General features: G+C 39.8%; 1 protein-coding gene across 9 annotated transcripts in view; it reads right to left on the bottom strand.

Annotated features, from left to right (window-relative positions):
* The window catches only part of Ehbp1 (EH domain binding protein 1), a 264215-nt gene that overhangs the window by 34319 nt on the left and 202396 nt on the right, over positions 1–27500 (bottom strand). For 3 of the 9 annotated variants that reach the window (XM_041668952.1, XM_041668955.1, XM_041668957.1), the window contains 6 exons: positions 18871–19018; positions 14187–14294; positions 10534–10652; positions 8144–8282; positions 7882–7988; positions 5201–5324 (listed from right to left, as the gene is read on the bottom strand). In XM_041668952.1, the coding sequence (XP_041524886.1) occupies positions 5201–5324; positions 7882–7988; positions 8144–8282; positions 10534–10652; positions 14187–14294; positions 18871–19018 (745 nt within the window). The remainder of the gene's footprint in view (positions 1–5200; positions 5325–7881; positions 7989–8143; positions 8283–10533; positions 10653–14186; positions 14295–18870; positions 19019–27500) is intronic. The other 6 variants (XM_041668954.1, XM_041668956.1, XM_041668958.1 and 3 more) reach the window with 4 other exon arrangements.

The following is a 27500-nucleotide window of genomic DNA, read 5'->3' as shown; positions in this document are numbered from 1 at the left end:
CAAATATGTATCAATTATAAAATTATTAGCTACTAATATAAAAACAATTTCTTTGATTTAGCTGTTAGTCACTTCAATTTTATTAAAAATTTTGATCACACTTATTTATTTAGTTTGTGCGTGTGAATGTGTGTAGCACGGCCATGCGTGGAGGGTCGAGGACAACCTTGGGGTGTTGGCTATCTCCTCTGAGCATGTTAACTTCAGGGACTGAACTTGGGTTGTCAAGTTTGCTGGCAGGTGCCTTTGCCCACTGAGCCATCTCCTTAATTGGTCTTTACTTTAAAAATACCTTAGAAAATCATCTTTCGATGTTCATAATGAGTAACCAGAGAGCGGAACTATTTTCTGAAGGCTGTAACAGTCAAAGCCAGCCTAAAGACTAGCAGGAGATGTATGCTTCTTTTAGTTAGTTTTATTCCTTGCCTGCTCCAAGTGAGGATGCTCTGAGTGTGGCTTTCCTGAATGAACACTGATGGGGGACAGAGAAGCGATGTGAAGAGGAGCGCAGGTCTGGTCCATCCCAAGGGAGTCAAAAGGGTCAGCAAAGTGCTTTTCATTTTCATTTTATTTTGCTTGTCCTCCCCTCCCCCCACCTGCTCCCGAGACAAGGTAGCCTGGGCTGGCCTGGAACTTAGGATCTGCCTGCTTCACTCAGCTTAAGCATCTTTTTGCATGAACTAAATGGACACTGATCTGTTTCTTCTGAATTGCCCTGCAAATCATGAATGGCATGGAGAGGATCCACTGAATGTGAACAGACCCTAGAGAAACCAGAGGTGCTTCTGGGAGCGGGACGTCACAGCCATCGTGTAGTTTTGACTCCTGCTCCCCACTATCTCTCTCGGCTTCGGTTTCCTCCCTGAACAATGTGATTCCCAGTTACTACCAGACACTCTTGCAGAGGGATGCTGACAGACAAGAAATAGTGTTTCACGTACTTCTCAGGGACAAGCGTACAAGCATGATGACTACTGCCACCACTGCCAGCTTCGGCAGAGATGGTGCATAGTTCTGGTGACTTCAAGAGACCAGTTAGCAGTAGTAACACATGTATGTCCAATTGCCCCCCTTTTTTGCTGTATTTTGTTTTGAGACCGGGTTTCTCTATGTAGCGCAACCTACAACTTGTGATCTTGCCTTAGGCTCCCAAGTACTGGGATTACAGTTAGGAGCCACCACACAGTGCCCATTTCTTTCCTTGAAACAGTTTAATATGACATGTGGACCCTCAAAAGATGAGACAGAGAAATTCAGAAGGCCACAGAGAAGAGTATTTTTTAAATTCATTTTTTCCCTCTGAGTATTCAAATGGCCATTGGGTGTTTTCAGCCAACGCTCTAGGAAAAGCCATGGAATCGGTTCCATTTGGCCCGGGATTGAAGGCGGCCATCATGATCCAGTTTCTCATAATTTAAGATTATAAGGCTTAAAGGTCCCTCATAGCTTTAATTTTTAACTTCAAAATATTATTACCTAAAAAATTTCCCACATTACTGGGTGAAAACACTATGGTTTCATAAGCAAGAAAATATGATGACTGTCAAACGGAAACCAATCAGAGATGACAAGGAATTAGTGCTCACCACAGTAACATAACCTGCAACACCCAGTCTAAGGATCCCCGCTGTAAACAGCATCCACCAGGGTTACAACTTGCTGGAAGATTCATGGGTGCAGAACTTACACACAGTGCCAGCTTAGAATATATTGACTATCTATTTCTAATAAGCTTTGCTGAGAGCAGAGGAAGGTAAGGAGAGAGCAGGAACGAGTGAATCCCGACTATCCCCAGTCTTGGATTAACCGAGCAGCCTGACAGGAATCACTCTACACAGCCTTGTGCTTGCTTTGCCTCTGCTTCTACCGGCCTTCCCAGCTACTGCTTCTCACCTGTGGCGCCTTCTCATCTTGCTGCGTGACCCACCAAGGCTCTCTCCCCTTGTTAGAGCAGCCTGTAAACACGCCAAGAGAAGGTCCAGCAGTCTGGGCCTCCATCCAGTTTCTTCCTTCCCCCATCTTCTCAGAAATGAAGTCCTTAAAGCCCAGAGCTGCTCAGCTTGAGGGATTTGGAAGTAGGGTTCAGGACAACTGTTAATATTATTTAGTTATAACAGAGCTTCATTTGGAAAACGTATTTTGATTTTCAAATTTCACAGATAGACAGGACATGTATACAGACACTAAAAGACTCTTCAACCATGAGAAAGATGAAGACCCAGAACACGTCAATAACACAGACAAACTGCAAAGAGACTACACTAAACTAAAGAGGTCAAGCACAGAAGGACTGTTAATTCTACTTGTATGAAACATCTAGAATAAAGTCAATTCAGAAACAAGACAGCAAAGAGTTCTTGGGTTTGGGAAGGAAGGAACGGAGTTACTGTAGCACAGAATTTCTACCTGGGTGACAAAAGGTGTACAAGGGGCAGCAACCATGCAGCACTGCGATCACATTAAATACTACGGAACTGCACACTTTCGAATGACTAATTTTAGATCATGTGCATTTTTAATCAGTAAAATAATGAATATAGCCAGTATATACAGGTATATAGGAAAAAGTAGACAAAGAGATATTTCCCAGTAAAAAAAGATATGGTAGATGCTGAGTATGATGGCATATGCCCATAACCCTAGCACTTGCAAGGCCGAGGAAGGCAGGAAGGTTATGAGTTCTAGGTTAGCATGGGCTATGTAGTAGGACTCCCAGAAGACAAAAAAAAAAAAAAAAGACAGAGGATGAAAAAATGATAGAAAAAGAGATTGGAATCAAGAGCTAGAAAATCTGAAAATCCATGTTCAAGCTGTATCTAATTTTATTTTATTTGATATTGTGTGTGTGTGCCACACACACACACACACACACACACACACACACACACGTACACACACAGGGCTGCTGCATCAGCAACAGGACAGCTCTGTGGAGACAGTTCTTTCCAGCTCTCCCTGCAGGCTGTCAGGCTTGTTCAGCAAGCACCTTTACCCACTGAGCTACCTCGCTAGAGCCAAGGTCATCTCACACGCATCATTTCCCCCATGTGGGCCTGAGCATATTTCTGAGGCTGAGATTGAGAAAGTACACCGGCATCTCTAACACAGCAGCAAAGATGTACTGCTCAAACGAATGAAAGCTGGAATGTACTAGAACCCCGAGAGGAAAAAAGACAGTTTGCTGCTTTTGCTTTCTAGCATGCTATGCTGTGTTTCATATACTAACTAGTTTTTATCTTAATACGTTCTTTGTGCTAGAGGAGGCTTATTACAGTCCAAGGTGATTTTTGGAGCTTATCAAGTTGGGTCAGTTTTCATTTGAGTCTACAGCAGAGACCTTGTATGATAAAATTCTGTCTTGTGAATAAGGGATATAATAATCCCTAAAGGAATTCTAGAATCAATCTATAGTCTATAACCTTTGGCTAAAACTAAAGAAGGCCATTTCCAAGTTCCACTGGTGACACACGGGTTGGGAAGGAGAATGTGAGCTTCTTTTGGTTATAACCTCAATAAACTAGTTCCATGTACGAGGGAGAGAAAACAGAACTTCCCACTTTCTTACTACTGGTGCAAGGCTCTTGGTATCGGCTCCATTTGTAACCCACGCTTTATTCAGTACAGTCAGCAAATCATTCTCTATCCACTTGTCAACAAAACAGGAAGTCATCAGTCATCTTAAAATCATTCAAAAATATTAGAGATGCTATATTATCACATAGTTATATTTTATAGTAGCATAGCTAATAGATTTAGAGTCCTTTAGAAACCAAAGAAAACTATCAATGTAAAACAATATATTGGGTTATAGATGTGTGCCTACTCTGCACAACTGCACATACAAAAGGCAAGACACACACGATACACACATGACTTGCTAGGGTACTGATAAACGCGATCTGGCTCCTCTGGTGCAGTGAGAAGGACCAAGACAGAACTCTGGTGGTCTGAATTTTGTTCATGGTTTGTGTTGAGTACCTGCTACATCTGTGCCCTCATCAGCATGAGAGGTGTCAGCAGTTACTTCTCCCAAAGGCTTTCTGTTTTAAATATTAAATAGAAGAACTTCTTCTCCCAAGTCTTCTAAGAAGCCCGAGTTCACTCAGAGAAGTGAGGAATTCTGAGGCCACTACTGGCTTGGCAGGATCTAAGGGGCCTCAGGAGCAGCTTGGGAGTTCCACAGAATAGTGTGAAGACGCCCAGGGTCCCTAGGTGACCAATTTCTAATGTCGTTAAAACACACATTTTTAAATATCCCATATACAAAAGCTTATTTCTGGAGAAGTTTTATAATTGAATACAGTGTAAGAAAGCAGGCAAGAAGGCACAGGAGAGCTTTCCAATGCTAAATCCCTGTTCTTTACAACAATCGAAAAGCTAAACCAGCTAATTGGAATAGATTTTTAACTCTCATTTTTGGTAGGTTTTCATGACATAACTTACCTTTAATTTTTTGTGAAGGGTTTGAACTTAATTCTCAATTGTTATCATTTTGGACGAGGAGCATTTTAAAGGAACACACGTGTGCACATGCACAGAGTTCCTTTCCAATAGCTTATTGTGCTCTTAGATCTATACAATCTCCACTGGCAATCAGCATTAAATGCCACTCCGCCCTCTGCTTAGGAGCTAACTTGCTGCGTTCACCCATCTTTACAAACCTTGCCATAGACTTTAATCCTTTCAAATGCAGCTACAACATAAAGTATTTCAGACCTTTAAAAACCTGTTCTCTTGAAAAAAAAAATTGTGGAGCATCAGTAACCAGATAGTATTCTCAAATTTCAGTGATCTAGTCCACGGAGCCATCCCCTGTGCACACCACTCTGCCTCACGCAGTACATGGCTTTAGCTGGCCAAATCTTTCTTTTCCCCCAATGAATCAGTAGAACAGTAAAGATCTACTTTTTTTTTTAAGCAGTGGCATATCAATGAGGCACAGATGTGTATTCCAACCCTGCATGGATGAGCACACTGTTCAATAGTGCTGGCTCACACGGTATCAGGGCGAGTTATCACTTCCCATGAAGGCACTCTTATCACCAGGGCCCAGAGAGGTGGCTGCAAATCGCAGCCTTTTTATTTTCAAGGCAGTTTTGCTGAACATTCAGGCTTCAAAGATTCACACTTCCAAAACTCTATAAGAGTTTGTGAACGCTCAATTTGCCAAAACTGTTTACAGTGTAATTGGGCACCGTACCTGTGTCCATGAGATAGCGGAGGCGCTTCTCCACCAGCGCGGCACGGGTGTCAATTTGCTTTTGCTCATTCTCCAGTGCTGCCAATTCTCCTACAACATACTGACTGGTGTCTTTGAACCCTTTCTGTTAACGAGAACAAACAGGAAGGGGGAAAAATCACTTGTAAGTTGCATTTTTCCTTTCTACAAACACTTAGTAAAGCACTTACCTAGAGAAGCGAACACACACTTAGAATCAACCTTAGTACCCAAACCCCACTCCTTGCCTGTGATTTAGGATCTTTCATATGCAGCAAGTCTAACAAACTGTTGCAAAGACTGAACACTGCAGCTGCTCGGTGTTACGTTTATAAATTTACACCCAGATTTGCCAGATACAAAAAGTTAACAGTGAGTGTGATGGCCGCTTCCTAGAACGAAGCCAGGGATTTAAGCACGGACAAGGCAGGGAATTTTCCCTGTCCTGAGTGTTTGTTAGAGGGCATCTTTCATTCAAAAGCCAAGTTTATGGAAGCAGGGCTTTACTGTGAAGTTAATCCTTAAATTATCTAGATATCTTCTGTAGAAACAAACAAAAAATTTAAAAGATACTTTTTTTTGCTTGTGTGGGAGTTATATCATTTAAAATATTTAAAAAATAAAAAGATGAGAAGAATGGTGGCACATGCCTGTAATTCCAGCACCCAGGAGGAGGAAGGGCAGGTAAGGTGCTTATGTGTTCAAGGCCAGCCTCACCAGGGCTATATTATGAGGCTGTCTCAGAATGTAGAAACCAAGGGAAACAATGTTTGCGGTATTTCCCTATTTTCTTCCAGACAGATCCTGTACACCTCTGAGGTGAAATGCTACTAATCTTTAGGCTATACATTGCTACTTAGAATCTAATTCAACTAGTTCACTGGTTAATTTGTACTTTCACCCACAATTTAAGAGTGATCTTCTAAGTTTTATTTGAATTCCAGTATAACTCTAAGTTTTAATTTTCGTATATGTATGTATGGTACTGTCACAATAAATAAATAAAAAGCTCTCCTTGCAACTCGTGTACCCTTTGACATTTCTAGGTAGTGACCGATGGCTTGGTGGTCATCAATATGCAAAGCATTATTCATTCAGAGACAGAAGTGGCAGTCTCCTATCAAATGCTTTCCCAGCCCAAAAAGTACACTGACCGCTAAGCAAGCTGTGAGAGACTGTATTTAAGGCCCTCCTTAAACAATGAGACTTATAGTTATTATACATTCTCATGGTCAATAAACACGATCAATTCTACTTATAATGTTCACACTTTCTGAACTATTTAAAAACTGCATTCAGTTTATAGCTGACTTTCAATTGTTAAATTGATTATGAGAGCTGATAATTTAAAGTTAAAACGTTTCAGAAAATCATAAATCTGATAATCTTGTAGTCACTGAATACAATGCCACTATATTGTTTAAAGATTCATACAAAATGGATAGGCTTCTATTTCAATGTGTGCTTCTGGTAAGTATAAAACTAGGAATAACCCGGTGGATGCTTCTCACCTACTAGACAGCACAGCATTTTCTAAAAATACTTTTTCTGTCTCCAGTCCCATCCAAAGGGATACAAACATCGCAGTTTACAGACAAGACAAACATAAAAGCAGAAGTTGTAGCAAACACTAAACTCCACTGCATAGTACAAATTTCATAATCAGATCTGTGAGTCCTGCAGTACTCAGTGCAGTACTGCAGTGAGCCAATCATCAGACTTCTTCAGTTCGAGCACACACCGCACAGGCAAATAGTCTACAGCTCCCTAAGCTATGCCATATGCTTTCTCAAGATTCTCCAGTGGTCTTTTTTTGTACTTAAGACTTTTCTGGGTCTCCTAAAGGTGAAAAACATAAAACAGAGCACCTTTACAGCCCCAAAATGCTGCTGCTAACTTCAAGTTGCACTTATATTATTTTAAAATCTCCCAAAACATAATTTTTAACAAGAAAACATTCAAACATTTGTAGATAACGCAAAAGTAACACTACTAAAGAGAGCTGTGCTTCTTTCTAGACAAAAATTCAAGTTAAAACTTGTTCTCCTTGCTTCTGTCCCGCAGCTGTCCATCAAAAGCAGCTTTCTCCCTGCGGTCTATCAAATATTTCCCTCACAAATCAATTTTACACATGATCAGCCCATACCCCTACTGAGCTGAACCTCCCCGTTAATTAAGTGAAGAAATTACCATATATATTATATTAATGCAAACATCATTCAGCTAGTAATTCACGGCTGATCTGGATAATGGAAAGGTTGAACACCCATTAACCCAAGCCAACAAAATGGGTTGGCTGAGAAATTCTAGCGGGTCTCATGTGACTTCTCCCTCTGACTGCAGCCCTGCGGTATCTGCTATTGTAATAATTAAAATCCTCCCGGTAGATCAATACTGGAATCTCTTTATGGGAAGTGCCCTGATGGAAATGTCTCAAGGAAGCTGGGGCTGTGGAACTCAGAAAATTTCATTTTTTTTTTATCTGACAATTATCACCACACTGCAGACTAATTCAGCAGCGTACCCTTCTCACACTGCTTTGAATGCACTGGAGATTGACATCTTAAAAAACCTAACATCTCATTTTAACAAATAAAGGCACTATTTCCACATACAGTTTGGAATTATCAGCAATCATGAAACCACACAAAAAATTAATATACATTAAGTACTTCATCTTCTGATGGCTTCCTCTGAGTTTCTGTTATCGCTGCCTTCTCCTCATTTCCTCTCTTTGTATCTTCCTGTATTGATCTCTGTCTTTTCATCTCTTAAAAAAAGGGGAGAGGCATGTAAAATTATTATAAAGCTTGATATTTATATATTGAAACGTGGCTTTACATTATCAGCATTTCTGTATTTCACACATATACACCTACAGTCAAGCACCGCTACATCATGAGACAGTTCTGAAAGCGTTCCTACCTGGTCTATTCTCAACATACTGACTGAAAGACTGGAGTTGAGTTTTCCTGACTGTAGAATCCTTGCTGAACACAACAGGATTTCTCAAACGTTCTGTTGCTTTTTGTAATCGCTCAGTCCGAACATCTTCCACGCCATTCTAAAAGCAAAAGGATAAACAGCACGATAGTTCAGAATAAGGAATTACAAGCCAGGGAGGTGATTTTCACCAGTTTAAGGTAACACTGACGTTTCTACGCTATCTGGCAGCATTGTAAAACACTATAAATAGCTCAACAGCAGGCTCTATGGCCAGTCAGCAAAAACTCTGGGACACATGGTCTAAACCCTTGGTGACTTTGATGTGTCAGACACCACAAGCCCTTGTGTCTTCCACTGCTGATAAGCATCGCTAGAAGCTATGCTACCTCCTCTGCCCCACGACTCTGCCCCGTCTGTCTGTAGTCCTAGGACTTGTATGACAAGCAGAAATAGTTTCCAGTTTTATGCCCATTCAGATGAACTATTAACGCTGGGCGAGGCTAAAAGGTGGGATTATAACACTACCCTACGGAACGGAATTTCATCAGCTATACCTTTCCGAAGCCTGATTTGTAAGTAAGCCCTTTAGAGCCAAGGAAACTACAATTATCTTCTCTGGAGCTTCCTATGTTAATACTGGTAACAAATTCAAATGGTTCTATCAACAAGAAATATCCCAGAAGACTGAACCCCTGCAATGTGTGGAAGCTGCAGATACCGAGGTGCTGTGTACCAAACAAATATTTCATTTTATACCTAATCTTTTATTATTTTTATTAAGTGTTTTGAAAGTAAATAGGGAAAGGCTAAGATGCATGACTAATAGCTGAGCCTGCTGAATGCTGAAACTGGTTATCAAAAGCTACCAAGACTTTGCCCTTCCTCTGCATTGAGACAATCAGTAATGAGGGAGCCCTCCAATGGCCTATTCTCTAGCCTCAAGGAGGCCTGGGATACAGAAGCCTCCAGGGAAGGTAACAGTTTATCCTTTTCCACAAACACAGAATGCCTCATTTATAAATGTGTAAACTGCATTTTATTAAAAAAAATAAAAACCCAAATCAATGCTGAAAGCTGCAAGGGAGCAGATGGACGCTGTGTGTTCTTTCTAAACACCATTTTCAAATCCCCAACTAAAAAGACTCATACAAACGCAATCTGTTTAAAGTCTATGTTTTGTTGGGATAACTTTAGAAATTACTACAAAAGAGCTTTTTGGTAAACAAAATCAGTTTCATATATGTAGATGACTAACTTATGAAAATGAAACAACTGTTTAATTTTTCAAAAAGTTGTCTGCTGTATTTATCATTATGATCAATCTTATAATATCTTAACTAGATAATTAAGATACAAATATTTTTGGCTTTAATTTCTTAAAGTATGATTTTTTTTTAACTGTCATTCTAATGATTATTCAATAGTCTAAAACTCAAGTCTTTACTAAGATAAACAAACATGGTTAATATTTTTAGGGCTGGCAACATGCTAAAATATCAGTATGATTAGCCAGCAAATCCCATCTTAAGAAACCTTTTTAAGACTAGGAACTTCTGCCACTTTACAAATGTATTCCTCTAAACCCACTAATTCAGTTAGCCTTTTCAATCCATTGTATTATTCTTAGGCAAGCTTCATTCTGCATTAAATCCAGAGCAGAAAGCTAAATTGAACGCAAAAAAAAAAAAAAAAAAAAGAAAGAAAAAGAAAAAAAAAAAGACACCAGACCCAATCCAGGATTTCTTTTATTCAGAGATAGAGACGAAAAGTCTTCTGCCTCCTCCACCACACACTTTCATCACCAATTACAGACAGACATTACAGAGAGCAATGAGAGCCATTGTTTTGGGGCTTCAAAGCGGCTCTGTCAGGGGGAGGAAATCCTCTCAGTCAGCAGGGCAATCCCCACAGTCTGCAGGTGGGTGAAAAGTTACACAGGACTGCTGTCCCCAAAGCTGGAGAAATGCTAATGACAGAATGTGGGGGAAGGAGGTGGGGTGCTTGGGTGGCAACAATAGAGAGAGGCTGTAATAACAATAATGACACGCACACAAGGCCACTTTGTCTAAAATGCTACAGCAGATAAGAGTCACAATGGCACAAATTTCATACACACCGCTTTAAATGCTATATTCAATCACGTTACTATGTTCAGGTATCAGAGAGTCTTAGAAATAACACCAACTGCTCATTTGCATGGGTGAAAGATTTAGACAGAAAACCATTCTAGAATTCTCTCGGCACTATTCCTCTTAGCAAAATCAGAGTTCAAGAACAGTTTCGTATGCCCTGGAACTGCTTGAGGCAGATGAGACAGCAGCTCTCTAGGGTGAAGCAGCTAAGGCAGCTGCTGAGTTAGCAAGACTTACCTTTTGCTCTGAGATATCAGTTGCAGCTTTCTGGGAAGCACTGGAGAGCGAGTTTGCCACCTGTGGCTGGGCTTCTAAGAGCTTCTTCAGCTTCAAGTCCACCAATTTACTATTTTGTTCTGTCGAACATGCAAATACCATGAGTGACAGATAAGAGGACTGAGATGCACAGGCCATTAATTTTAAGTGACATCATAAGAGTAAGATTAAATTTCAAAAGACACCGGGACTAAGACAACACATCAGACTAGACACATAGAGGACTCTTTTGCTATATTTCACCTTCAGGGTTAATCCCTTAAAAATATGTCAACATGTTTAAAGATAACGAAGTTATGCTATAGGTATTATTTATTACGATTACCTGAAAAACAGAAATACATCATACACATAGATATAACTATATATATATAGTACACAATAAAACAAAAAACTAGATAATAAAGAGATGCTTTCTTTGTTTACTTTTTTTGAGATTGGAATTTCTCTGTATTCCTGGCTAGCTTGGAACTCACTATGTAGAAAAGGCTGGGTCTGAATTTGGAGTGATCCTCCTGCCTCTGCCTCCCAAGTGCTGGGATTACAGGTGCCTGCCACTAACAAACCCTGACACTTATATTTAAATTATATTACTCTACCATTTTAATTACTTTAGTATGTTAAATTTACACATGCAATAGCATCTTGAAACATGGTATTAATATGATCTTGGTAACATACACAGTATCAGAATCCATGTGTACATATATACCCAGCATCAAAATAGCATATGTTTGCAAATACTTTCTACTCAAATAGCAGAAATATAATAAAGATTATCATGATTTTAGAATGTGTTAAAAATAGATAGGAATGGAAGGCAACCAAACTATGGCTATAACTTTTCAAAGAAACAGTTTCAAATTATTTTTACCAAGTACATTAACCTCTAATAATAAAGTGGTTCAAAAATGAGTTGAAACAAATATTTCTACTTAAAAATCAAACACAAAGTGATTTTTTAAAAATAAAATGGCTGTAAAAGGCATGCCAACTTTTGGAGAATGGTATTTTTCACAAAGATTAATAACTTTTCTAATTATAATATTCTTATTAAATGCCATTATCATTGCTTTCATGCAAATTTTTCAGTTTATACTGCCAGGCTTCTTTTTTAAACAATATCTGATGAACTATGGTCAAACCAAGATAAAGATTGAACAATTTATTATTAAAACATTATGACTTTTATACACATATTAAAAAAGGAATTTTGGAGAAAATAAAGCAGGACAAAAATTATATTATTTTCTGTGTGCTTCCAGATTCCAGCTTGTATTCCTATTTTTTATTATCATAACAACAGCTATGGACTGCAAAGCCTCCACTTATAGCACGCTGAAGAGCCGTGTCGGCTGTGGAAAAAGCTGGGTTATGCTATAATCCTAGCAGCTGGAAGGCTGAAGCAGGCAGATTACCAGAGCCACCAGGTAGACTAGGCTAACACTGGGAGTTCCCGGCCAGCCTGAGCTACAGTGAGAGTCTGGCTCAAATAGAACAAAACAAAGATCCCTAGAAACCCCAAACAGGAGATGGAGGCATGCTTTTCTTTAGGTGAATTTTCGTAGTTTTCCTTTTTATTAGTTACTTCTTTGTGTATGTTGTGTACGCGTGCAATGTGTGTGTGTGTACACATGTGTGGACTTGCTTGTGTGCTAGACACCAACACTGGATGTCTTCCTTAGTAGCATCTGATATTGTCGAGACTGTCTCTGACTCCATGAACCCGGCACTCAATCCCTGGGCTAGTCTGGCTGGCCAGCAAGCTCCAGGGACCTGCCTGCGGCTCCCTGTCTGTGCTGGACTTCCAGAAAGGGGCTTCCACATCTGGCTTTTGGAGATCAGAACTTAAGAGGCTCATGATTGTATCACAAGCACTTTCTTGAACAAACTATCTCCCCATCTCAGAGAGATATTTTTTACCAAGTGTAAGAGTCAAGCTTGCCATGATTAAAATTAGCCAGATTTTAAAACTATCCCACAAAAGTTATGGTAGCTAGTTTCTCCACATTACCTAAGAAATGGCTACTTTCCCCTAACTTTCCAATTTACTTTAAAAGGAGATATACATTGCTGATTTTACTAATTTTATAATTACATAATTAGAAGTCAATCTTCAAGTCCTCAACAGTAAAAGGTTATTGAGACTTCTCTTCCCTCTCTCTGCTTTCTCTCCTCCCCTGCTCAGTTTCTAAGAAAGAATTCTGTAATTGTAAAGGAAGGACAGGTAGGCAACAATAAGAATATTTTCTTGGGGAAAACTAAAGACAAATTCTACATTTTTAAGAAAGAAGCTGGAGAGATGGCTCAGTGGTTAAAAGCACTGGCTGCTCTTATAGAAAACCCAGGTTCGATTCCAAGCACCCACATGGAGGCACATAATTGGATGTAATCCCAGTTCCAGGGGATCTGATGCCTCCTTTGGGCTTCCAAAGCACTACCACAGAACATGGTACACAGACATACCTGTGAGACCCATACACATAAAACAAACAAAAATAAAAAAAAAAAACTAAAAGGGTAGTTTAATATTGAGCTAAACATTAAAAATGGTTTCCTTAAAAATCAGAATTTTCTTGAACTATACTGGTCTCTGGCTGCTATACAGTAGGAGTGTGTCTTAACACTGAGTCACAAGGGAGGTACTGACAAGAGCCCTGAGTTTCCTCAGGCACTCCTTCCCTGCACGGCTGTTTCCTGGAGAAGTCAAAGAACGGTCAACCTGCGAGGACATGCCAACGGTTCCGAAGAGGGCTGCTGTCATCCCACTGACCGTGCAGGACAGGGCACTTATCTTCATGTTTAGAGAGAATGCCAGTCTTTACTGCTGTAACTTGAGAAACATGGCTGGAGCCACTTAGGTATATACAACTCTGGATTGCTATCTGCTGCTATTCTGAAGGCAAGGCCTACAGAACACACACTGAAGGAAGCCTCTTTTATAGTTCACAGCAGAGTAAAGCGGAACTGCTGTGTGACCCATGGAAGACGTGACATTAATCTAACTGTAGTCTATACAAAGAGCTTTCAAAGTGCCTACTGTAATCAATTGTTCAGCCAATGTAAAACAGTGATAATATTTAGAGTAAGCAAGAAATTTGCAAAGTAATACAATTAAGACTATCTATTTTGAGAGAAAAATCTCACATTAAAGCCCAGGTTGGCCTCAGATTTGCTATGTAGTCCAGGCTGGCCTGGAACGCACTTACTATCCTCCTACCTTAGCCTTCTGTACCAACATACCCCGTGCTGCCGTTACTAATTCTGAGTAGAATCTTTAGATCTGAACTATCCCACAGCTATTCCGCATGTGGTATACGACAGCAATCACAGTCCTGAAGCAGTGAGGAGCCACTTACCGAATGCCTATCAACTGAAACTTAGAGCCTATGTCACAATTTACTATACCGATGTTAAGCTATCCGAACATTCAACTAAATTCAACCAAAACCAAAATAACATAAAAATTAATGGAAGGTGGATTTGACTAAATAATGGGTGAGGGCATACGATGTAAAGAGACTACAAAATAAATTATTATCGATGAGATATAAAAATATAATCATAAATTTTGCCATGCAATAGGACACAAAACATTTATAATTTGAAATTACCGGGAGTATCAAGGTCACTTTCTATATTAGTAAGTTCATCTCCACCTCCTACCACAAAGCCTTCAGGAGTGTCCTCGTTAGTATCTATCTCAATATTATCATTTTCATCTGTAAGAACATGTAGCAATAATGTTAGTATATCATTTATATCTTATACCCTTTGTCCTCAACCCTAAAGGAGAAAAACCACTATTTCAATGACAGCTTCTCAAACTGAAGAATGACAAAGATAAGCAAATTAAGAACTCAGTTCAAGTCACTTTTCCACTGTTGGTTTAACAGTTATATTTTACATTCCTATGTCAAAGCTGAATTATCACATTAAAGCAAATGTAGAAGTTTTGACAATTTGCCACCCACTGTCTCTGAATCACTGAACTCATTAAGTCATTGTGTTTTATTGTATAACCTACTTAATAATCTCTAATACAATAATATATGGAAATAAAGTTGACTTAGTGAAAAAACATCCAAAACTCTGGTTCATTTTTATCATTTATTACACATACACATTATATGTAGAATGCATTATATGTAATACATATAATACACAAACACATCCTTGTTTGATTTTTGGCTTTCTAAGTAGCCACCAGGAGTTCTAATACAGTTAACATTTAACAGACTTCCCATACACTGTGTAAGCCAGTTATAAGAAGAAAACAACAAAGAAAAAAGATGGGGAAGGGCCTCCTCCTGGCAGGTGGGGAATGGTGGATACAGAAATTGCTGCTGGAGCAGAAGCTAAAGCATTACGTGTGTGGCTATATTCCCTAAGCACGGTCAGCTGAGAGCTCTTTTCTGATCAACACAGCTATTTCACCCGTTTCCTGAAGGTGAATACCTTCACTTCACGGTCCTTAAAACTTCTCCAAATAATTCTGTAGCTTAGCAAATGAATTAGCAAATACTTCCAAGTGCTAAAAAGGTAGTCAAACACTTTTCTGCAGTGATCTGTGCCAGAGACATTAACTATTAATGATTTCAGGAGAGCTAGTTACACTTGGCTGCTGTCAATCAGTCACCATTGATTACTAACCACAATTAATCTAGAGCCAAAGTACAAAATTCAGTATTCATTCTTTTACTCCAAAAAAAACCAAAACAAACCAAAAACAAACAAACTAACAAACAAAAAACCCCCACTACATTTAGTGGTTCTTGGGGGGGGGAGGGTCACGTATCAGATATCCTGCATATTAGATATTTACATTACGATTCATAACAGTAGCAAAATTACAGTTATGAAGTAGCAATGAAAACAGTTTAATGCTGAGGCCACCACAACACAAGGAACTGTATTAAAGGGTCGCAGCATTAGCAGGGCTGAGGTCTACAGGGTTCTGTTAGATAACTTGCAAAACACTGTGCTAGATGCTGGGAGAGATGTTTTTAAAGACATCTATTCTACTCAAACACATTAAAGTGACTATAATACCAGGTAGGACCAGAGTTATGGGATAAAAAAGAAGGTACAGAGCAATTCCAAAGACACAAAGATTACTCTGACAGTGACATCAGGATTTCTTTCTTGGAAGTAGGAACACCTAAGTTAGGTTGACTGAGGGGGAAGGCATTACAGGCAGGAAGGAGGAAAGCTAGGGTCTGCTCTGTCCAGTTTGCTGAGGCATACTTGAAGGGAAATAACAGAAGGTAAGGCTTGAAGGGCAGGACTGGAGTGAACCCAGAGCTCAAAGGGGCGGAATGGCCGTCTAAATGTGGGTGGAGATGAAGAAAGGGTGGTGTTTCACAAGAGTACGTAGTTTTCAGTGGAAATATCTGATTGTAACTGTGAGTTGTGTGCAGTTCTCAGGCAGCAATAACAGCACTTTAGGCTTCAATATGACTCCTACACTAATGCTCTTGATTACACTTTCATATCTTTACGTGAAAAAAAATGTAAGCACCGAAGGGCCTGTGGGTCAGAGGGCGCTGGGCAGGCAAGGGCATCATCCGGGACCAACTGCTGACCCAGCTGTTGTACTAGAGAACAAAAAAGCTGGAGGTGAGCAATCTGGGTTGGAAACTGTTATCACCTGAAGACGGAAAGCCTAACTTAAAAGAACTGTAACAAGGTTTGAAACTGACTGGATTCTGAGCTATGGGGAAGGGGTAAGAGGCGAGGCAAGCACTTCAATCAATCTTAAACAATGGTTTGCTTTGGAAAGTGGTGAAGAGCACAAAGTCCTGTGTCATGTTAAATGGGAGCCATTTATATTCTTTCAAGAAAAAATGAATCCTCCACTTATATTACCACTCATCAATAATATCTAGATGGATTAACTCAGTATTGCTAGACTTACATAAAATGATTACTGTTTGGGAAGACTAAACTAAAAACCGATTTTCTATCAGCTCACCCTATGAATGAGGTTTTACTTGCTAGTCACTAACCAGTTTTGAAATGCACGTTAAATTCTTCTCAGCACATCTCAGCAACCTGTGAGAATACTTTAAATGCACTGGAGCAGAACTCAGGTACATGTTTATGTGTGTGTGTGTGCACATGCATATGTGTACTGAAAGATACTACATCCACATCTAAGTATCTACACACATCAATCACTACAGTCTTCATGGCTAACCATAGAAAAGCTAGTGAGTACAACCAAAAGGAGAGATCCAGTACATAACTATGAAAGAGAGACCAGTGTGGTCTGTGCTCTGTGTTCCATGTGCAGGACATGAGATAGCAGCTATGCAATAGGATGTGACGAGGGTACGGGCTGACATTGTATAACCTGGCAGTGTGCACCACTACAGCACAGCAACTGAGCCAACCCTACGCTCTTTTTCATAGGTGAGTGGAACCCAGGATATCTGATGATAAAAGGATGATCTACAATGCCAAGAAAAGAATCCAAGGTTATCATTAAAAAATACATTCAGAAAAATAGATTCAGAAAGAAGTTTCTCACCTTTTAAAAAAATATTCTCAAACAAGGTCTCCATAAAATTCAGAACTTTCTATCAGAAATGCATTGGGCATGGTGGCGCACACCTTTAATCCCAGCACTCGGGAGGCAGAGGCAGGCGGATCTCTGTGAGTTCAGGCAGCCTACAGAATGAGTTCTGCCACAGTCAAAAATGCACAGAGAAACACTGTCTCAGAAAAAAAAGGATAGGAAATACAATATAAATATTATAGATAGTCCTAGTAGAAGATGAAAATAATCATTGAAATCTTTAAGATTTTATTTTGGCCCAATGCACTTAGTGATTCACACTATCCCAAGTTCTAACAGGAACTGGATTCCTATGAATCCATGTGAACTTTGGATATGCTATATGAGGGCCAGCAAACTACCAAACAGGGGCAGAATTCATCCCACTGCTTTTGAGGGGCTATGCCCATTCATTCAAATATAATTCAAGGCTGCTTTCAGACTCCACAGGCAGAGTCGAGCAGCTGTGGCAGAGATCCGGTGGTCTGCAAGTGTAAATTATTTACTCTGGCCCACATTAAGATGCTTGCTGAATTCTGGCTTAGATAAGTGGCTAGAGTTGCCAGAAAGGCAAGTGCGTATGCATGCGTGTTTGAATTTCAGGAAGACCTTCACTCTACCTTTCCTAAAGGTCTTTCTCCTGCTCACAGCCTTGATTACTACAGCTTAGACAGGAGATCCGTGCAGGGTGCTGAGGTTGGGGAAGCTGCAAATACTGAAGATATTCTTCTCAGAGTAAGGACAGTAGAAATGACCTAAAGGAAACTGCTATGGAACACTGCAACAATTTTACACATTGGGCTATACGAGTCTCATGTGGCCGAGGCCTGATGCTCTTAGTTTTTCCTTCCACTGCTGGGGTATATATATATACCCCAGTATATACCACTGCACCTGGCTAAAACTATGTCAAAATGTTTTGCATTTCATTTTGTGTGTGCATGGAGGAGGATGACTATAACAGAGCTCACAAGTGGAGGTCATAGGACAAAGGATAGAGATTGATTCTTTCCTTAGGCCATGGACATGGCAAGGATTGAGTGTAGGATGGAAGGCACGGTGCAAAGTGCTTTTACCAGCTGAGCATCTCATGAGCACAAAATATCATGAGGTCTCATTCGAAGGGAAAGTCCTAGAGCTGGTGGTGATGTTTAGTGGCAAAATGCACAGTTAACATGCGCTAGACCCTGGGCTCAATCTCCAGCATAACCCAAGCAAAGTTTCCTGTGGAAAAGCTCAGCCCCGGCAAGTCCCACAGTCTAGACGTGAAGGATGCGACTGCATCTCACCTACTCGTCCAACGGTGAGACACCAAAGGATATCACAAACCACATTCTGTACGCGGTTTCTGCTAAAAAAGTGTCATCTCCTCCTCCCCTCTTCCCCTTTCCTATTCATTCTCCTTTTGGATTTTGAGGCAGGGTCTTACTATACAGCCAAGACCAGCCTCAAGCTTGAAACCACCTCAGCATCCTAAGTTCCAGGATTACAGGGTTGTGTCCCCATATCCAAGCTAAAGAATGACGCTTGTATTAAAAATTAGGGCAAAAAGTTGACTTGGAAATACTAACAATTCTCTTCTGATTGACTGCTCTTTCTTTAGCTTAAAAAAAGTATCAATAGGCTAGAAAGTTTACGGTTTTGATGTAACATTTTGAAGTAAGAATAATAAGTGCTAAAAGGTCCACTGAAGATTTTTGGGTTCTCTGTAGAATATTCTACAAAATTCTTTAGCTCACCTCCAGATGCCTTTGACCTTTCTTTCAACTTTTCTGCAGCCATTTCACCATAGCTGGGAAGTTCTGACATCTTCACTCCGCATCGAGCTTCTGCTATTAGCTGACGAGCCCTCTCTCTCAGCTGCCGACGTCTCTCTTCATCTTGCTGCTAAGATATATTGAACAGTTGCCAGCTCAGTAATTGACAGAAATGCAATTTCATTTTCAATCTGATCATCGTGATAGGAGCCGGTTACAGCATGGTGCTTGGCCCACATTATAAACAGCATGCTCTGCATCAGCGGGATGTCACACCGTTCTTAAAAGACACCTTAGCGCCAGCTCTTTAAAACATTTACAAATCACTGTATTAAAACGGCCATCACAAATTTAAATTAAAGAATGTTTGGCAATACATGTTATTAAAGAAAAGGCAGAAATTATTAATAAAAGAACAGACTTAGAGAAGGAAGTCATAATAATCAGAATAGACTTTTAATTAATTGTGCTTTTCAAATAATATTTAACTTGCTATTTTCTAATAAGGGTACTGAGCACTATCTATAAGACGCCTTGATACTGTAAAATACGGCTACATGATATTGATCAAATAGAGGAGTGGTATTTCTTCCATATAGTAAGAGTGAAGATAGTAGATCAGTTAGCAGTTCCAACTTAAAAACTGCCAACAACCGCGTAATGGTGATGTGAAATTCTTTTTTGCTACATCTCCTCCTACATGAACAATAAGAAAAAACTAACAATAAAGCCTAATAAAGTTTTTGAATTTAAAATTACTAAAGCTTACAACAAATATGTAGGACAGTTGCTGAGTACTTAAAAGGGGTTATTAAGAACTGTAAGCAGGGACTCAAGAGATGGATCAGCAGATAAAACCCTATGCTACTAGGGGACTGAGAGTGGATTCCAGCACCCGTGTAACAAGGAAGGTACAGTCTGCAACCCCAGCACCGAGACAAGAGAATTGCTGGGGCTTTCTAGGCCCAGGTTCTAAGGTAGAGAATGATAGAATAAGATACCTGATGCCTTCTCTGGTCTCTGTATGCACATACAAGACATATACATTCAGTGTTCATGTAAACACACACACACACAGAGAAAGAGAGCAAGAGTATGTGAGAGAGACAAAGAGGGAGGATGAGGGAGAGAGAGGTGCCAATACAATGGGAAACTGCTTTGTAAACTTGAAAGTTTATAACATAAGGCAAACCCTACAATAATCTGGCTCTAGCATATTTGGAGGCTCTGTTCTCTAACATTTCCTAACCTCCATAAAACATCTGTCCACATCAAATTGCTTACATAAACTTATATATCACATGCGCCTGTGGTTTGAATACATCATTTCCTTTTCTGGACCATGGTTCTCTCATATTATTTAACTTTACTCATTTGTCAAGATCTAGCTTCGACCTACTAAGCCTGGGCTGACACCGCCGCATTCCCTGCACTGGTGGGTAGAGTGTCCTGCACATGTGAGTGATGACTGGTGTTACCTGTCACCTTCACAGAACCTAGAGACACCAGGGAGAGGAGCCTCTGGGCATTCCCAGGAGATTATTCTGAGTGCACTAGCTGAAGTTAGAAGAGCCACCCGCTGAGGATGGTACCATTCACTCCCTGGCTAGGACCTGGACTGTGGAAGTGAAGAAGGGGAGAGGAACAGCAAGCATTCACCCATTGTTCTCTTCTGCCTCAAGGCTGCCCTGTGACCAGCTACTGGATGCTCCTCCTGTAGCCTGGGTTTTCCCACTGTGATGAACTACATTTTAACTGTGGACTGAGACAAACCCTTTCTCCTTTGAGTCGCTTTAGTCATAGCATTTTCTGAAGCAGGAGGAAGACAAAAGTAAGACACACATGTAAAGATTTTTTAAAGTAATAACTTCATTATAACTTTGAAGCAATAATTTTGGCTGGGGGGCAGACAGAAGGAATCATGGCTCTTGCACTGCGCCTGAAGAATGAGTGGAATCTGAACTGACAGAGATTAATGTCTGGTTATGGCAATCACTGCATGTGGGAATAGGAGGTAAGAACGACACAGTTCTAAGATGACAAAGCCTACGAGGGAAAAACACACCGTAGCAGCAGGAACCACTCAAGGTGGTTTGGAGTGCTGGCTTTTTTATGTTGTTTGTTTTCATTTTTTTAAAGCTTAGGGAAATTAAAGATTAATCTAGCAATAGTATGTACTATAGATTAACACAGAAGAACCAGAAAGTTGTGAATTAGTACACTTATGAACAGCTCAATGGCGTTATAGCGACATTCAGGAAGAGTAAGTGCTAAAAGGAACAGAAAAGAGAAATACAAGAAACATATTTGAGACAGAATTGATTTCTGTACCAATTTTTGGTTAGAGTTGTGGATCCAGAAGTTTAAAACTGAATATGTACAATAACTATGGACTTATAATAAAAAGATAACACTAAGAGAAATCATAAAGAGCCAGTGTTTCAGGGAAGACAGAGCGGGTTTGAGGAGGACTTGCTGAGTAAAGGTCTTAGCAGTGGGTCTGACGCTCCAGAGACGGGAAGCCATGGCTACAGTGGTGAAGGATGAATACGTGGACGCCTGAAGAGAAACAAGGAGGCCGCCGCGAAACCTGGAGAATATCTATAATTATGTACGGGGGAGTTGTGGGAGAAGAGAACAAGAACACCAGTGGATCATGAACATCTAAGGCCTTCAAGAAAAAAGTACAGCTGGTGGTGTTCACCTTTAAGCCCAGCACTCAGATAGACAGGAAAATTTCTGTGAGTTCAAGGCTAGCCTGGTCTACATAGATCTCCAGGACAGGCAGGGCTATACAAAGAGACCTTGTCTTAAAAACAAACAAACAAACAAACAAACAAACACAACCTATTATAGTGAATGTTGAAAATTATTCAGAAAATTTAAAAGGGGCAACCAAGCTTGGTGGACAAGGCAGAAACCAGACAGGAGGAACTCAAATCTGGGTACTTCTTTAAAAATATTTTATTTTGATTTAGCTAAAAATCAAGAGATCTTGGCATCATTAAATTAGTAAGAGTAGATTAATGGGTGTGTCATGTAGGCCTAGGGACACACTAAGAAGTTCTAAGTAGGCAAACTGACACACTTCCAACTATCAAAAAGAACACTGGCCACAATGAACTGAATCAATGAAGTCATGTTTGAATGAATGGAAACTATAGTTCAATATGATATAGAACTTACAGTATCATAATTCACAAATACTGTGAGCACAGTAAAAAGACACATGGAGAGACCATATGTAAGTAAGAAATTAGAGCTCTTTAATCCAGAGGTTGGTCTTACTGTCATTAACACTGGGTCAACTGTGTACCATGTGTGTTTAGGTATGATTGTGTATACGTTACTTATAAAGTTCTATACCAAATGTTAAAGTGAACCCAACAAGTTTCTCTAACTTTCATTTCATCCATAAACACAGGGGACAGAGAACAGAACAAACAGCACAGCAAGAGAGAAGCCCCTAAACCAACCTCCACAAACAGGATTACACACTAGCTTAGACACATCAAGGAAGAGACTTCATGATGCAGAGAAGGGTGAATCTGATCCCACTGTTCACAGAGAAAAGGTCGGACTGGCAAGGAACATGGGGACCTTTTCACAAGTCTGAGCTCAAGTGCACGTGTCTGTGCGCGCGTGCGCACACACACACACACACACACACACTCATACACGCACAGACATAGAGAGAGAGCGAGAGTTGTTGAGAAAATATAAAGTTGTTACGGTGGAAACCCCTGGGCTCAATATGTGCGATGTAGCCACTTGAGGCTGCTTACAGCTCCAGTTGAAGCACTTGGGAGGCAGAGGCAGGATGATTTAGGAGTTTGAGGTGAGCCTGGGTTACATAGCAATACTCTGGTTCAAAAGTGATCTTTTAAATTTTCTATAATGCAAACAAACTACTCTTGTAATAAGCGTTATTTTAACATAAGAACCATAGAGGAGGGGGGAGATGAGATGGTAACTTCCTGGGGTAGGACAGTTAAAAAGCAAAAGAGAGGTCTAATATTCAAGAGAAATTTTCTTAGCCTTTGGAAAGAAGCTCATTTGTAAGCAGAGGAATCTACAACATGCAGGGTAAGAATGAAGACATAAAAATAATATATAAAACCTTTTACTTATTATCAGTCTTTCTGAATTCTGAAAATACACTATGAATAAATAAAGACGGGGCTCCATGATATTTTAGTGATAATTACTGCTATTTCCTGAGTTTTCATGTACTAAGTGCTTTATAATCATTATTTCATTTAATCCTTAAATCCCGCCCTTTTAAGCGAATGCAGCAGGCTTCAAGTCCCAGTGCCACACACTGAAACATCCAATAGTTCAACCCATGTTTGCCTGACTCCACAGCCCTGGCTCTTAACTGTTAAACTAGCTGATCCCCAAAACGTAATGTTAAAAACAGATGTGGCGGCACACATCTACAGACCCAGAATTTGGGAGATGGAGGCAAGAGAATCAGGAATTAAAGGGCAGCCTTAGTTAATGTAAATTCTAGGCTAGCCTGGGCTATATAATAACTAGTCTAAAAACCAATCCACCCAGCACAGAGTCAAGAGGCAGGTGAGATGGTTTGGCAAGTCAAGTCACTTGAGCTGGATCCCTGGAATCCACAGGGTGGAGAAACACTGCCTTTTCTGACTATTGCTTTTTGACCTCCGTAAGCATGCTGTGGCATGTGCATGAACCCCCAATCCCAACCCAATAAACAAATACAATACTAAAAAAACAAAAAACAAAAACAAAACAAATCCCAAAAGATTAAGTAACATAACCAGCTAAGAGAGCTGAGCTTCACCAACCCTGTCTCCTTCAAACTTAAGGAGAGTGGGAGCATTAATAAAAACCATGATTTAATATGCCGCAGGCAATGAGATTTAAGCCAATTTCATTACATGAATAATAACTTCTTACAGAGCTAGGATATGATGATTCAGACTAAGATGAAGTAGTCTTTGGTCATTTTAACTGAGTTAAAATAAACGATTCTACCTTTCCAAGTACAAAATGGGAACCTACTTTTTTCTCACAAGCTACAACCTCCTGAATGTTGCTGAGGGCTCCCTAAGAGTGGGACTTAAAGTAGGCAGTCATTAATAAAAACAACTTTAAATACTAATCACCGCACTTTATCAATTTCCATGTAAATTGTTTGTTTGTACTTATTTACCCATTATTGTTGGGAACACAATAGAAAAATGCAAATGAACAAATCAGAATGCAGCCCTAATGGCACTTTCTGTTTATAACCATTAGCCCAGAGGTGTGCTGTAATTCAATTCTCAAGTAGCAAGATTTAGCCTCATTAACAGACGGCAAGGGCAGGTTACAACTCATAAAACCCCACAGTAAACAAAGTTTATAGACACAGCGCAAAATCTTGAGCCTGATTGACAGAATTCTAGTTCCCTATCAGATTGCCTTAATTTACTTTTCTACTAATGTCCCTATACCACAGAGGCAACCCTGCTTGGGCCCACAGCTCTCTAGTGGGATGGCATATCTGTATTGTTTGCTTTCTCACCCATAAGAACCAACTGAGAAAATAAAATTCATGGGAATGCAGCTCAGTGGTAGAGCATTTGTCTGTCTGTGAAAAGCTCGGGTTCAATCCCCAGCACCACGGCTCCCCATCCCCACAAAGAGTCAGGAAGGAAAAACTTGCAGTTGTATCAATTCTTTGTGATTATTTATTCTAAACAAAACGATTTCTTTTATATGTAAGTGCCACGAAACGTCGGATCGCGGGAGCTGGAGACCCAGCTCAGTTACTGAACATTTACTTCCCATGTATGAGACCTTGCATTCAGTTCCCGGCAACAAACACACAGTCAGTTTGTTTGGTGATATTTAAACAACAGATGACAACAAAATCTCTGAAATTTACCATATTTACTAAAAATGGCTATTCTGTTCATGTCCAAAGACAACATGACCAGAGAGAGTAGGGCCCAAAACACTTTGTTAGTTTGTAAAGCATTCTGGGCAAACCGTTCAAGTATGTTGGTAATATCTCTGATCATGTTTTGCCTAAATCTAAGCACAGAGATGTGTTTTTGTTGTCTATTTGACCAGCTACACATGAACAAGGACTGACCTGCTGTCCCAAGCAAATCATCAGTTTACTTGTGAAAAGGTCTTTTCTCTGAGGTGCAAAGGAACAGCAAGTTAGGTCCCCATTACTAAAGGGAAGCTGGACACATTTACTCCATTTACTTTCACTACATAAACCCAAGTAAGCTGAAGTACTTCCTTACTGTTTCTAAGACACTTGCCTCGTCCACAGAGTTAGAATGGCTCAAGAGTTTATCTTGCCTTTTAACAATGAATGTGCTACAGAGAGAGTCTGATGGAAGCTTATTTTGGGAGGCCTCCCTTCCCATGTGTATTGCTACGACAACCTTCTGAAGAAATGCAAGTGTGTTTTCATGCAATGTATGTTTTGCCTCTGCTTGTCACTGTGCCGGATGATATCTACCGGCACCTTGACTGCTAGAAACTGAATCAAACTTTAATACACTGCTTAGCATCATACACATTATAACTGCCATAGTAAGGAACAAATTTAGTGTCATTGAAATTTCAAAGCAGTGATCTAGCCAATGGATTACATAACCTAGCATTTTTCAGAGACCCCATTATTATTGTGATATTACAAGTTTTTGTTCTTTGCGGTCTGCTCAAGTACTCAGGAAGACGGGTGATGCGAACTAATTTGTTTATGTTCATTTAAAACCTGGGTCCCAATCTTGAGTTAAAAAACCCCTGGGAGAGAGGTGAGGCCAAGGAGCCTGCACTTCGCTGAATCAGACAGAAAGTATCACACAGAAGCTGGGCCAGAGCTAATAACTTTGGACACTGAAAAATATTCAGCCTTTCACTGCATGTCTCGAGGCTTCAGTTTGCCGTTTTCCTTATCGTGCTGAAATGGTCTATGATCTGCTACACAGAGAGGCCCTAGTAAAACTTGACGAGTTCCGGACAAACTCTTCTAGAATAAGTAATGTAATTCCTTGTTTCCTTTCCATAAAAATGTATTGGTATGCAATTTTTATATTTCACAGTTCACCGCCATCTAGGCAAGCTTTCTTCCACTGCTTCAATGGCGCTACTTTTAATTTTATCCTCCTTAGCTGTCGTAATTAAAGTGATCAGCAGCGGCACCCCAACAGCTCTGACACAGCGACAATCCCCTAGCAGACCCTACTTTTAAAGGGAAGGAGAAAAAAAGCCTAGTTTCATTTCACAGAGAACAAGAAAATCAGGCCTCCCAACCCTCAACTTTATTCAATTGTTCTTTCAGCCGCCTTGGGATCTTAAGACTCAAATAAAGATGGTTGCTATGGGGGGTCCTTTTTATTCTTGCCGCAAATGTCACAGAGTGACATTACTTTAGGCCAAAAATGTGCCGTGGATTTGCGAAGGTGAATTAGAACATGAGAAACTGTCAGTGTAGTTTCTGAGGTCATCACCCACCCAAGGGTGTCTTTTACAGCAGGAAATAGCTTCACTCAGTCACTTGAAAAATATACACTGAGAAGTCCTTCTGCTTGAGAAACATGCATCTCTTATATTTTCACAAAACCAACTTTAAAAAACGTATCAGACAATATTTGTGTCCTTACCCCAGGACAAATTTTACAATTGAACAATTCTCCCTACCCCACTGACAAAACCAAAAGTCCGAATTTCTTTTTTGTGTTGGCTCTAGTGTTTCACACAATTTTTTGTAACTGGACTCTAATTAAACTAAAAAAAATTTTGATGAAAAAGTTTTATTTGCTGCTTCTCAAAAATTTCCTTAGAATTCTCCAATTTCATAATAAACTAAGAAAAAGAAATTGTCACCTTTTCATCAACAGACAGGAAGGTAAGCTCTCTTATTAGTACCAAGTATGAGCAACAACAACAAAAAATTCCATGCTTGTCCAGAGGCAAGGATTACCAAAGCTCACCTATTCACCTTCTACAGAAAACAGAAAGAAGGAAAAAAAAAAACCTACAAGGATTTTCAAGGTTTGGGTAGACCCCTAGATATTTTACTGCCAACCCGGTCAGCTCTTGGCTGAATAAATAGGACTTAGGGTGAAACATTAAAACTGTTGAGCAGATCCTTTCCAACTTTTCTTATGCGGGTTTATAATATAAGCAGGCATGCTTCAAATGACCACACCTGCTCATTCTCTGGGGATGGCCTGATCTCTGCTTCTCTAACAAAGGAAGAAAGAAAAAAAATTCAGCCTTTCTTGTTGCAAAACAGAGTGGAAAGTCAGAATCTTTCTCAAGTTTGCTCCATCTGGTCAGATTAAATCTTTGATCAACCTCGGGGATTACATTTATTTTTGTAGTAACCATTACATTTTGGATTTGTTTAATACACATAGGCAAAATAATAAAAGAACGTAAATTTAAGTTTGAGATCTAGCTTTTTTAATAGGAATGGGAAATCTAAAAAGTCGAACTCAGGGGAAAAAAAAACAGATTTACAGTTCAAGAATGTAGGTTTCATTAATAGTCGACTCATGAAATTGAAAATATCACGCTCTGTAGTTTTTCATGATCCTCCTGTCCAGATACACGAAGTATTATTTTTAACT

This window comes from Microtus oregoni, unplaced genomic scaffold, assembly GCF_018167655.1.
Source record: "Microtus oregoni isolate MIOR12 unplaced genomic scaffold, Mior012 000019F_ref0000042, whole genome shotgun sequence".
In the NCBI taxonomy this organism is placed as follows: Eukaryota; Metazoa; Chordata; class Mammalia; order Rodentia; family Cricetidae; genus Microtus; species Microtus oregoni.
Note: the sequence above shows the minus strand (reverse complement) of the source record. Positions and strands in the feature narration are given on the sequence as shown.